Source organism: Patiria miniata, unplaced genomic scaffold, assembly GCF_015706575.1.
Source record: "Patiria miniata isolate m_02_andy unplaced genomic scaffold, ASM1570657v1 HiC_scaffold_7, whole genome shotgun sequence".
Taxonomy (NCBI): Eukaryota; Metazoa; Echinodermata; class Asteroidea; order Valvatida; family Asterinidae; genus Patiria; species Patiria miniata.
The window spans coordinates 31,298,472-31,311,282 of record NW_024037074.1 but is presented as its reverse complement, the minus strand read 5'-3'; the positions used below and the strand labels follow the sequence as shown (position 1 = coordinate 31,311,282).

Genomic DNA, 12,811 nt, shown 5'->3' with positions numbered 1-12,811 from the left:
ACCCAGTGGTTTCTCATTAGATGATCACGGTCTTTTGAATGATGTACGTACGTTTTGGGTAAAATCAGTCAAAAGTAATGATTTTTGCCCTCATCTTTAAAATATTGGTCGCCCCTATTGGTATTCAGAAACGCTTGTATTGCAATAAAATTTCATGTAATATTTTGTCATGGTATTTGACACGAAACTCTAGAAATTTGACCAGAACAGCTGAAGAATGAATGTAATATAATTAAATGAAACTTCCGCTAGGGGCGACCAATAATTGTCGCCCCTAGCAGTTTACTAAAAAAAGCTCACCGCTAGGGGCGACAATTATTGGTCGCCCCTAGCGGAAGCTCCTTTAGGGGCGACCGTTATTGTTCGCCCTATAGCGGTATACAGAAACGCTCGTTTCTCTAGGGGCGACAAATAGTGGTCGCGTCTAGCGAAAGTTCCTGTAGGGGCGACCGTTATTGGTCGCCCCTAGCGGAACTTTCGCTAGGGGCGACCAAAGTTGTCAACAACTTCTTACAAAAGAGGGCGCGCTATACAAACACTGGGAATTTTAATTTGACCCATAAAGACACTCCGTATTTTTTCATCAAGTCAGCAGTTATTGTGAAATTGGGAACTCAAGATAAACACATTGTATTGCAATGAAATTTTCTGTAGTATTTTGTCATGGTATTAGACACGAAAATCTAGAATCTTGACAGGAACTGCCGAAGAATGAATGTAATATAATTTAAGGAAATTGCAGTACGAAGGAAACTCCGTTTTTTCTCGTCATGTCAACACAGTTATTGTGAAATTGGGAACTCAAGATAAACACTTTGTATTGCAATGAAATTTCCTGTAATATTTTGTCATGGTATTTGACACGAAAATCTAGAATCGTGACAGGAACCGCCGAAGAATGAATGTGATACAATTAAAGGAAATTGCAGTATTTGAAGGACACTCAGTATTTTATCCTCATGCAACAATTTCTTACAAAGGGGGCGCACTTCACAAACACTGCTCACCGCGCTCCGACGTCTGGCAGTTCGAGATGCAATTACAGTTATTGTGAAATTGGGAACTCAAGATAAACACATTGTATTGGAATGAAATTTTCTGTAGTATTTTGTCATGGTATTTGACACGAAAATCTAGAATCTTGACTGGAACCGCCAAAGAATGAATGTAATATCATTTAAGGAAATTGCAGTACAAAGGACACTCCGTATTTTCATCATGTCAGTACAGTGAAATTGGGAACTCAAGATAAACACATTGTATTGCAAAGAAATTTCCTGTAATATTTAGGGGCGACCAATAATTGTCGCCCCTAGCGGAACTTCCTTTAGGGGCGACAGGCGATTGTTCTCCCCTAGCGGTATACAGAAACGCTCGTTTCTCTAGAGGCGACAATTATTGGTTGCCTCCAGCGGAAGTTCCTTTAGGGGCGACCGGTTTTGGTCGCCCCTAGCGGAAGTTCCGCTAGGGGCGACCAATACTTGTCGCCCCTAGCGGTATATAGAAACGCTCGTTCCTCTAGGGGCGACAATTACTGGTCGCCTCTAGCGGTAGTTCCTTTAGGGGCGACCAATAGTTGTCGCCCCTAGCGGAACTTCCTTTAGGGGCGACCGGCATTGTTCGCCCCTAGCGGTATACAGAAACGCTCGTTTCTCAAGGGGCGACAATTATTAGTCGCCTCCAGCGGAAGCTCCTTTAGGGACGACCGTTATTGGTTGCCCCTAGCGGAAGTTCCGCTAGGCCCCTAGCGGTATATAGAAAGGCTCGTTCCTCTAGGGGCGACAATAATACTGGTCGCCTCTAGCGGTAGTTCCTTTAGGGGCGACCAATAATTGTCGCCCCTAGCGGTATAAAGAAACGCTCGTTCCTTTAGGGGCGACAATTTTGGGTCGCCTCTAGCGGAAGTTCCTTTAGGCGGAAGTTCCGCTAGGGGCGACCAAAAATTGTCGCCCCTAGCGGTATATTGAAAGGCTTGTTCCTCTAGGGGCGACAATTACTGGTCGCCTCTAGCGGTAGTTCCTTTAGGGGCGACCAATAATTGTCGCCCCTAGCAGTATGAAGAAACGCTCGTTCCTCCAGGGGCGACAATTTTTGGTCGCCTCTAGCGGAAGTTCCTTTAGGGGCGACCGTTAATTGTCGCCCCTAGCGGTATATAGAAAGGCTTGTTCCTCTAGGGGCGACAATTACTGGTCGCCTCTAGCGGTAGTTCCTTTAGGGGCGACCAATAATTGTCGCCCCTAGCGGTATGAAGAAACGCTCGTTCCTCCAGGGGCGACAATTTTTGGTCGCCTCTAGCGGAAGTTCCTTTAGGGGCGACCGTTAATTGTCGCCCTAGCGGTATATAGAAAGGCTTGTTCCTCTAGGGGCGACAATTTTTGGTCGCCTCTAGCGGAAGTTCCTTTAGGGGCGACCGTTATTGGTCGCCCGTAGCGGTATATAGAAACGCTCGTTCCTGTAGGGGCGACAATTATTGGTCGCCTCTAGCGGAAGTTCCTTTATGTACCCCTGGGGGCGATCAATAACGGTCGTCCGTAAAGGTATGTACCTCTGCGGGCGATCAATAACGGTCGTCCGTAGAGGTATGTACCTCTGGGGACGATCAGTAACCGTCGCCCCTAGGGGTATGTACTTTCCGTAGAGGTAAGATTGAGGTAAATATCGATGATTTTTTTTCAAAATCTTCATTATATTGGGTGTTTGAATGTTGATTGATGCTCCTCTTGCTTGTAAATGAATTTCTGCATAGTTTAAAGAAAATTTATTTTTTGGCAAATTTCATCAAAAATGTAAGGCTTACCCCTTGTGTTTTTTTTCTTCAATTTTGGCCAAAAATGAATCGCTTCAAATTTGGGGTGAAATTAGTCAAAAATAATGATTTGTTTTCCTCTAAATATCGATGATATTTGCCCAAGTCTTCAATATACATGTATTTGGTGTTTGAATGTTGATTGATGCTCCTCTTCCCTTAAAAACAATTTCTGCATAGTTTGAAGAAAATTCATTTTGAGGGCCAAATTTCATAAAAAAGTAAGGTTTACCCCTTGTGTTTTTTTTTCAAAAAATGAAATTGCTTTTAACCTCAAGGACAAAATATCAATCTAATACAACAAATAAAACCCCTTGTATTTTTTTTTTCTTCAGATTTGGCCCAAAATATGAAATTGATGGAAACTTGCAGGGAAGACTCCTTAAACCCACGGATGTTAACTGAACCAAATTAACGTACAAAAAACATAACACAAAAGTCCAAATTCGTTCACTTTAAATTTATTTCACACGTCAATTTCATTCGATCCTCATAAAGTTAACCAATTTTACTGATCATATAAGTGACATTGAAATATGAGAAAATAAAATATGTATTACTCATAGTGAAGTTAAAATGCAATGATACTACCTTCTGAAAATTTAAAAGAAGCTAAAATGATATTACATCAGTAACATGCAATAATAAAGATCATGCTAACGTTCATTGTTATATCGTGTGCTTGGATACTGATATAAGATTTGAGGCTTTGCATGGTGGGGTATCGGTATCGTTTCGGTTTGCGGCAACACCATGTGGTAATAACTACTGCTTAGAAGATATTAGTTCTGAAAAGAACTTGTCCTGCTTATTATCAACTTTGCTAAGTAGTTTTTTGTTCTGATAAGAACAGTCCTGCTGTAAGTTCTAAACGAACTTGTCTTTGGTCTCAACGTTTCGACTAGCCTGCTCTAGTCATCGTCAGGAGACTGGCTTGGATACTTGGATACTGTTTGAACATTTGATAGGCGCATACGTTTCAACCATTTATCTTTCTGAGTTTATATTGGCACGATATAACAAAACAATTGTTGACTGCTGTGATGTGGGATATGACGTTTGTAACACCCGAGGGGCGCATATGAGGGTGCTATGCGCCCATGGCGCCCAAACGGGAGTTAAAAAGGTCACAACCCACATCACAGCAGTCAACAATATTAAGTGAAAAATAGGAGAACATATTATTATTTAATAATGACACGTATTATAGAATATTGATAGTGATTGCACTTACAGGTATCATACGGCAAACATTTTCACAGAACAGTATCTAAAACAAAGATATAAACAACAAACAAACAATGCCAAAATTTGGCCAATGCTGACTGGAAGATATGAACTGGCAAAAATTGATCATTTTGCTAATGTAAAATTATTTACCAAATTCATTATATCATAACACAGGTGAACTGTTCTGACAAACAAAAATATCCAAAATCGGCAGATTGTAACTGCCATTAGTAAGGGAAGATCTTTTTTCTTTTTTTTTTCTTACATATACATGTATCAGTTAAGTGGGGTTGCATTGCTCATGGCGGTGAAATGGGCAAGATGTCATGAAGAGCACAGCAGCCACCCCACCCCCCGCCCGAAAATTTCAGTAATTTGAAAAAACAATAAGGGGTGATCTAAAGAATGCAGCACACTACAGGCCATGCTATAACACATGATGTATCATGTGCACTGAGGTCATGTGACTAATGACATCATGTGACTAATAACATAATCAAACCACTGACATAAAAACCAATGACATCATGTTGGTAATGATTTTATGTGATTAATGACATCATGTGACCAATGGCATGATGTGACCAATGACATGTGAATGATCACATCATGTGACCGACAACATCATGTCATCAATGACATGTGACCAATGAAATCATGTGACCGATGACATCATGTGACCTCCACAACGTCCTCGTAGAGTCCCATTCGCACCCCTTCGTCCAGGCTGTCTGGCAGGCCACTGTCACATGACGGAGGGTGGAGGTAGGCGTCACTTTGGAAGGACATCACTGGCTGGTGGCTGGACCTTTGCAAAAAGTGATTATAGTCAAATATTTTAGAAGTTCTTAAAAGTGACATGAACGTCTATCAAATCTTGGCAATTTCATCTAGAAGGTTATTATTATTGGACTCTTGTTTATTTTGGGAATAGATAAGCAGATACATATAGCTCCATTTGCTCAGAATTGGGAATTTATGCTGCTCCAAGTGACTGCTCCATGCTAAAGAATCAACATCATCAAACTCCACAGACACTTCATACCAGATCTTATTGCCAAGGAACATTTGATTATTGCAGCATCAGAAGAATGGAAAAAAAGTACCTCATCAAATCAAGATCAGCCCATCCTTGGAAAGTTTCAAATCACAACTTAAGACACACTTGTTAAATGCTTTCAGAAGTGCATAGAGACATTTCTTGTGCATATGCGCTATATAAGAACTGTTAATTATTATTATTATTAACATGTTTCTAGACCTTGAGTGCCCAGTGTGTTGGGGACGTGGTTATGCGCTACAACGTACCACTGAGTTGGTCTTGGCCCAAGACTTGATTTGGATTTTATTCCCCTTTATAAAGCCAGTCCATAGTAAGCAAGGTCGCTATCAACTAGATGAATCAACTCCGGTGTCACGGTCTCACTTCTCCGGCGTGCTAGCTTCTCCGGGTGGATTTGGCGGGTAATTGAGCACGTTACAGTGCACGTTACATGAGCACAATTCATGCTCATGTGTCCGCTGTGCTAACTTTTCCTCGGGCTGTGAGGGACACCCAAGAATGCGTTATGTAACACCTCCTGCGGGTCAAGTCATATTGCAAGCATTCTGAAGTTGTGTTCCCATCGTCATTGCGTGTGGGTTGAGGAATAATTAAGAACCGTGTTCCTTGCTTGGTCGTGGTCCATCACATGCATGTTCAATTTGCAACCACGTTCAACCACGGTTTAAAATAAATGTGCATCCTTCAAGTCTTTTTGGGTATTATTAGGATGTTGGTTTATAGTTAATTGCGCGCTAGGTCTGGATTCGATGGTACCCTGTGACGTATACAAAAGTGCACCAGTACAACCCCAAAGAACTCAGCACACAAATAAAGTTGGCGAAAGTGAGCACTATACTGCGCAATTTTGTGCATGCATGTTGAAGCGAAATGTCCAACTTGGAGAAGCTAGCACGCCGGAGAAGTGAGACCGTGACACCGGTCTTGGCAATATTGGCAGCGCTACCCAGGAAATTTTGATCACTTCACACTCGCGTTGTTTTCAAGCCAATGCATGCGCGTGAGGGATGCTCGGAACTTCCTGGGTAGTGCTGCCAATGTCGCCGAGACTGGATTTGATAGATCTTGTTGAAAGAGACCTCCACCGCTGAGGCAACTTTACCGCGTTTGTCATGGGAATGGACCAAGATTACCACTGAGCATGATTTGTACATTGTTACCTCAATGGATTCCAAAGACTTTTTTTCAGAAATCTGAATTTGCAGTTTGGGAGGGGAGGTTTTCAGATCATCAAGGTATCCATTGGAGGAAACATTTGGATAATACAACGGCTACCTTTGAGGTTCTTTCCCCAGTTCATCCAGTGAACTGAAATACAAACAGCATGCAAAACTTAAAATGAATAGGAATGGAATATACAATGAGAAAACAAAAAGGCCCCCAGAACAGATATGATAAAGCATACTGCCCGATGAATTTGCTTCAAGTCTAGCCAAAACAGAACACCATGATTCACTTGTCTTGTCTGTAATTTCCACAGTATTTTTGAGTAGGGATTTTATATGGAAAATGCGGAGGAAGTGGATGCCTGAGCAGATGGAGAGTTATCTCCGATGATCTTCCTTCACAGAATCATGCTGTGTCCGAATTAACTGACTGTGACTGGAAATTACACACATGCCTATCATGCCTATGGAAGCAGCTGCAGCCACATCCCATAGACTTGGTGTGTTACCATAGAGCTATATTAAATTACTAGAGCACTACCTCGTCATTCTGCGCGTGGAGACGCTTTGAAGCCGTCCTGGGCGCAGACATTTTGAATTCATGTGCGTGTTTGTAGAACATAATGAAATTAAATGGACTAGTGCAGGGCCAGTCGAAAATGTGCGTGTTCGGAAGGGGCAGTTGAGAACTGCAGCTCGTGCAAACAACGCACATTATTCAATGGTGTGAACGCACACTCGCAAGTTAAACACACAAAATGTCGTCATCCCCTGGCACTGATATTTACCCCTACTGGACAATATGGTATCGCCCTACAACTGTAGGGATACCATATTGTATTAGAGTTGCTCAGTCGACCGCCTACATACAGTGCAGTGATGGTTGCTCAGTTGACTACAAAATACATGTGCCCGTGCATGCCACTCACGTATATGTACGTACGAAGACATGGTGTGCAGTGCTATCGCCCTACAATGTGCCCGTCCCTTTTGCACTGCTTGCGTCATATTGAGCACGCGCGCTTTAGCTCGAACATGACGTAAACAATTGAAAAGAACCCCATGATGTGCCCGTCCTTTTTCCATTGTTGCGTCATATTAAGCACGCGCGCTTTTGCTCAAACATGACGTAAACAATTGAAAAGGACGAAAATATGCCTGTTCGGGAGGGGCAAGTTGAAAATGTGCCTGTTCGGGAGGGGCAAATTGCTTGACCGCTGCATTTTTGAGAATTTTCGTGCAAACAACGCCCACAATTATGAGGAAGAAAAGTGTACCATTGCTTATTTACCCTCTATTCTATGCGCGGACGCGGCATATTGACGCCATAGATATAGAACTATACCTTTGATTGACGTGGCATATTATTCTACACGCGGCTTATTATTCTATGCGAGGACGCGCGCTTTGGCTCGAACATGACGTAAACAATTGAAAAGGACTGCGCGTGTTCTAGGCTATACTCTGCCACGTTGAAGCTCAAAAAATGCTGCTTTTTTGCAGCTTTTTCGAGAACCGCTCGTCCAAACCACTTCAAACTTGGCACTGCACATTCTGCTGTCCCGAGCAATACACCCGCCGATTTTCAACTTCATACGGTGCCCGGTTCTGGAGATAGACAGACAGACAGACAGACAGACAGAGATTCCTGGAATTATAGTAAGGATTGAATTTTGAAAGTGTACTCTACATGCAACACGCAAGTAGAACATACGCAAACAACTTAAGTGCGTCATTGTGACGGAAAAAAGCATCGGCAGCGAATACGCGCACGCGTTGCGCTGTTTGTGTAGAGCAAAATGACACGCTCATTTGTTGATCGTGCATTTTGGTTTTGGGCGTATTGGCTTCGATAACGCACCGGTATGGAATACAAACGCAGATATGCAAATAGCCGTACAAAAGCCGTACAAAATTTCTTGTTCACCATAGGTTTGTGCACAAACATGGATGCGCCCAGCAGGCATTACTTTGTACACGAAGTTGGCGCTCTAGTAATTTAATATAGCTCTATGTGTGTTACGGACGCAGCCTTACAATCAGCTCAGTGAGAAGATCAATTAGCGCCCTCAAGTGTTCATTCAAAGAGTCTATAAAGGGGGTTTTCGAATAGTCGGCTCCACCATCAGGTTTGCCTACAGGACATTTTTATGCTCGTGACATGGGGGTGCTCTGACTCTGCTTCAGGATGCTGGCATAATGTCCTTTTTGGCTGTTCTTGATAAGTTTGAAGCCAGAGCTGAGGCTGGAAACGTGGCCGGGACTTCGCAAACCACCAAAGTTACCCACATAATGTATCAATTCTTATCCCCAAAATAACCACAACAGTTAAGAGACCCCTGCATGAATAATTTTTGAGTCTGTAGGTCCTTAGCAGTGGTGGGATTAAAAAAAACACCCTTCCAAAAATTGAGCCTTCCATTTTTGTGAATCAAGCTAAAGAATACAACTGGAATGTCTCCCAATTTGCTCCATGGTTTCTAAAATCTAAGAACTGAAGAAATTGTGAAATGCTTTGAGGTCGGTGGAAATCTTTCAAAGTTGTTACTCACTCGTAGCTGACAGTTCTGAGGTTCTTGACTTTGAGGAAAGTCAACAAGGACTTGGGCACATTGTCTTTGTCTAGGAGTGTCTGAATGAACAAAAAGAAAAGAATGGATTAAAACTCTTCAGTATCACAATGTTTACCGACTTGAATCTCCCAAGAAATCATTAGAGCGTGAAAAATAGATCTTTTAGTAGAAAACTCACACTTTTCAGCATATTTTTTCACCGTCAAGGAATGATTACAATGGCAAATATCATGCGAGAAGATTGCTTCTTCATCTTTCCTCTTTCATGTGATGTGAAGATTACGGCCATGTGGGTAAAACTAAGAAATGTTCTGCCATTTTTTGTTCTTTATCTGGTCCAATTTATTCATCAAACTGCCAGTTTGTTTTATCACAAGGAAATGGAACTCCATACCTCAAATTGTGCATGCATTATAATTCCACACGCAGTTTTCTCTGGTGAGGGTGGAGACTAATGTTGTACATCGTGTCGGTTTGACCATACCAAACTGACCCAAAACTTAATAGATATAAACAGCATTGGACCCCAAACCGATCTGAACTCCCTAAATCCGACCCGACCCGCCCAAAAATCGAGCAAAAACAGACCCGAACCAACCCAAAACCAAACCGACCCCAAAAGCCCGTATATCTGGCTTGGGCAACTGCGTCTGATTTTTGCGCCTGAAGTTACCTGGATCACATGAAAATCATTGTCTCTTCATTAAGAATCATACTGTACGGTGCACGGTTCAAGATTTATTACCTTCTGGTGGGCCTACACGTTATAGACTGTGCACGATAGACTGCAAAACTGAAACCGACCCGACTGAAATGATGGAAAAACCGACCTGAAGAGACCTGAAGTCGGTTTCGGGTAGGGTAGGTTTCGGGTCTGGCTTGCACAACATTAGAGGAGAGGGGTTGACCAAGCATTGACTGGGGAAAGGGGAGGTTCTGAGGTGGAAAGGGGGTGGGATTTGGAGGGTGATTAAACACAGGAAAGGGGTGCAACATTCAATTTCTTTCACAAATCTTCTCCCCGAGTCCCATCACGGCCTGCCCCCACCCTGGGAATGAGAAGTCAAGATTACAAAGTAAATAGAGCATGTTGCTACAGGCACATTTGTGCCAAGTCTGTCCACACAAAGCACAGCCCACCTGTAGATACGTCTCCAACGCCTGCCTTCTCTGTTCGATGCCTTTCACTGTCAGTGATCGCATTTTCTTTGGGGGAAAGTCGGGCGTCTCAATGGACTTCTTAACCTTTGAAAAATAGAAGCAAAAATACTCACTGAAATTTTTAAGTTTCTGTAATCTAAAAGAACAAGGTAAGATGACAACTCTGTTGTTGGTATATAAGGGCTCTGTGTGCAAACAAGAGAGGGCGCTGTTTTGACCACATTCGACAGCCCCGTGGACGGACCACACCGCGTGCGTAGGGTGCACGACTTCTGAAGGGGCAGAAAGCCACAGCGTCTCCGCCTGAGCGTTAGGCGTCTCACACTTCGTCGGTGATGCATTCAATGTCACTTGTAGTTGTCTTTCCCAACTCTCCCTTTCTTACCGTTGAGGGTGGTATTTGTACACAGACCCCATTTGTAAAGTGGCGTTAGGATACTACATTTTCCTCCGCAAACCTATGTACCAATTTCAAAACTGGAAAGACTGGACAGTGAAGCAGACAGCAATGAACTAATAACAATGCTTAGTTTCAAACAAAGCTTACATGTACATTGTACTTTACCTGTTTATGTAATGAATGGAATTCACTGTATCGCTTCTCAATGACGTGGGTTTTACCGGAGACTTGGACGTGCACCTGGTAAGTCTGTGTGATTAAACAAAGCGAAACATAGACATTTGTGTTTCATTTTAGAAAGATATGGGCTCCATGCACCAACAAAAGAGGGCACGCTTTTGCCACTTTTGAGCGCTCCGTGGACGAGACACTCCGCGTACGCGCGCGCACATTGTACCGTTTTGCATGCAAAGTACCCACTACTTACTCAATGTGCCAAAGGTACTAGTCACAGCGTCTTCGCATGAGCATCAGGCGTACGACGCGTAAATATGTTTGAATTTCACTTGCGATGGTTTCCCAGACAAATCCTCGCCCCTAATAACTTTGGATCATTCAAAGTACATTTCATGATTTGTACGCAGTGGATGAACCGGGAACCAGTTATTTCCTTTGTACATGAACTATGTTTGTACACAAACCAACTGCCGCTCTGCCTCGACACTAACTTGATTGGCTGTCAGTAACATGCCTCCTTTTCACTGCAATTGTAGGCTGAATCTTCCCCATGGATCATTATTTTCTTCAAGGACCTGTGTAGTGGTTATGCTGGACAAGGTTTGGGTGAGTCCCACTCCCAGGGAGACTGAGTGTGTTTCTGGGACGGAAAGATTCCCAAATCTGGCCATCACTATTTTTTTCCCTTGAGTGACCTAGCACTATCAGCCATCAGACAGTGATGTCCTAAAACGTCAAAATTAGCACAATAGCAGGGAAAATATTTAAGTATTTACTGAGAAAACACTTAGAAATTTTCAGACCAGTCCCACAGGGTTTGTGCACAGTCAGGGTGACAAGTGATGCCAAAACTAAAGAACTGCCTGATGCCTGACTGCCTCTACCATGTCTACTCCCCCTCTAGCAATAGCATGTCTAGGGATTAAGAATTGGTCAAAAATGTGTCTTACCGTGTATTTCTCATCATCCTGCACGACCTGCCTGATGTTTGGAATACAAACACTGATCATGACAAGGCTGAGAAAATTTTACTGGAATAAATCATCCGTAAAAGGACAAAACCTCGGTAACAAAACCCCGTGTGACCTACAATTTTGCAAGCTCGGGTGGAGTACATGTAGGGCGCCCTCCATAGTTGAGTTCCACTCAGGGGATCGGGGCGCAGCTTGCGCTTGGTATCGTATATATCGTTTTTAATAGACCCGTACCCCCGTGTAACCTCTTTCGTTCTTAACTTCACCGATATGGAAGGATTCCTAATTTATTGCTTAATATTAATAGCCATGTTTAAACAGAGAAAAAAGGAACCCATGGAAGCTATAGAGCATCGTTTGCCGAACTAACTTTGTTCCCATTATAGAAACAAGAAAACTAGCGCCCTCTATTGACATAGTCAGAAACATTATTCGCACGCACGGAGTGCAGGCTATGATAATTCGATCGTACCCCCGCCCTGCAAACAGGACGCTGATATTAATTCACGCTCTGATTGGATAGATTTTTCGTGGCCTGTCGGGGTGCAACCCTGCATTAAAATTCCCATAGACACTAGCACTTAATGCCAATACTTCTTAAATACTTTTTTTTTTACAAATACTCAGCTTTGGTGAATAACAAAATGTTATGTGCTGACCAAGCATTCACGGGTCGGATGACCCACGCCAACCCTTTAAAGGACTCTTCTGGGATCTCGACGGTCTCGGCCTACACACGTACTTCCTTCCATGTCCATCCATAGGCCTATAACCCCGGAGGGCCATATAGGCCATATAGGCCCATATAGGCATATAACCCCTCCGGGGTTATCCCCCGAGTGGACCACATGCCCTCGAACCTGTACGAAGATGCACAACCTGGACTTCGCAGACTGCAGTCCCAGCAGCAGCGCTTATAGGCCGCCTTTACACAGGGCTGCGACCTTTGTACCACCTATGAGCGACCAAGATGGCCAGGACGCTCAATGGTCGCCTAAACCCAGAAAATCCTGTTTCTATGTAACTATAACTGCTCCAGCGATCCTTGTGGCCTCCCTTGAACCACCAAAACTGCAATTTTCGGGCATTTTCATGTCGACTAGCGACCTGTGCGTCCACTGTACAGGAAACTGCACATCCGTGCCGAAATGTAGACATGTTTTTTCTCCGGGACACTTTGCCTCCGTAAAATCAAAGGGGGTGGGGGAGGGGCTGGTACCCACCTCACAAATGGGGGCGCTCTTCAAAACTGACCATTATT

The 12,811-nt window shown here is 43.3% G+C and overlaps 1 protein-coding gene across 2 annotated transcripts; it reads right to left on the bottom strand.

The window, feature by feature from the left end:
• Positions 1-3,251: 3,251 nt before the first annotated feature.
• LOC119745625 (sorting nexin-24-like) lies at positions 3,252-11,749 on the bottom strand. 2 transcript variants are annotated; one of them, XM_038222123.1, is made up of 6 exons: positions 11,527-11,746; positions 10,565-10,648; positions 9,979-10,083; positions 8,818-8,897; positions 6,375-6,407; positions 3,252-4,844 (listed from the first exon to the last, which is right to left on the bottom strand). In XM_038222123.1, the coding sequence occupies exons 1-6, from the start codon at positions 11,584-11,586 to the stop codon at positions 4,709-4,711; spliced, it is 498 nt and encodes a 165-aa protein (XP_038078051.1). In that variant the 5' UTR covers positions 11,587-11,746; the 3' UTR covers positions 3,252-4,708. The 2 variants fall into 2 exon arrangements, with proteins under 2 accessions (XP_038078051.1, XP_038078052.1); XM_038222124.1 differs by lacking the exon at positions 6,375-6,407 and having other exon boundaries at positions 11,527-11,749.
• Between the last annotated feature and the right edge of the window lie 1,062 nt (positions 11,750-12,811).

Bases quoted from the DNA above. Each gene is read 5' to 3' on its own strand.
- LOC119745625 (XM_038222123.1), bottom strand. From the start codon at position 11,586: ATGATCAGTGTTTGTATTCCAAACATCAGGCAGGTCGTGCAGGATGAT. The intron at 8,898-9,978 runs GTGGGCTGTGCT...TTGTTCATTCAG, and splicing joins CGTTGGAGACGTATCTACAG to ACACTCCTAGACAAAGACAA. The intron at 6,408-8,817 runs GTGAGTAACAAC...TTTGTATTTCAG, and splicing joins CTCAGAACTGTCAGCTACGA to TTCACTGGATGAACTGGGGA.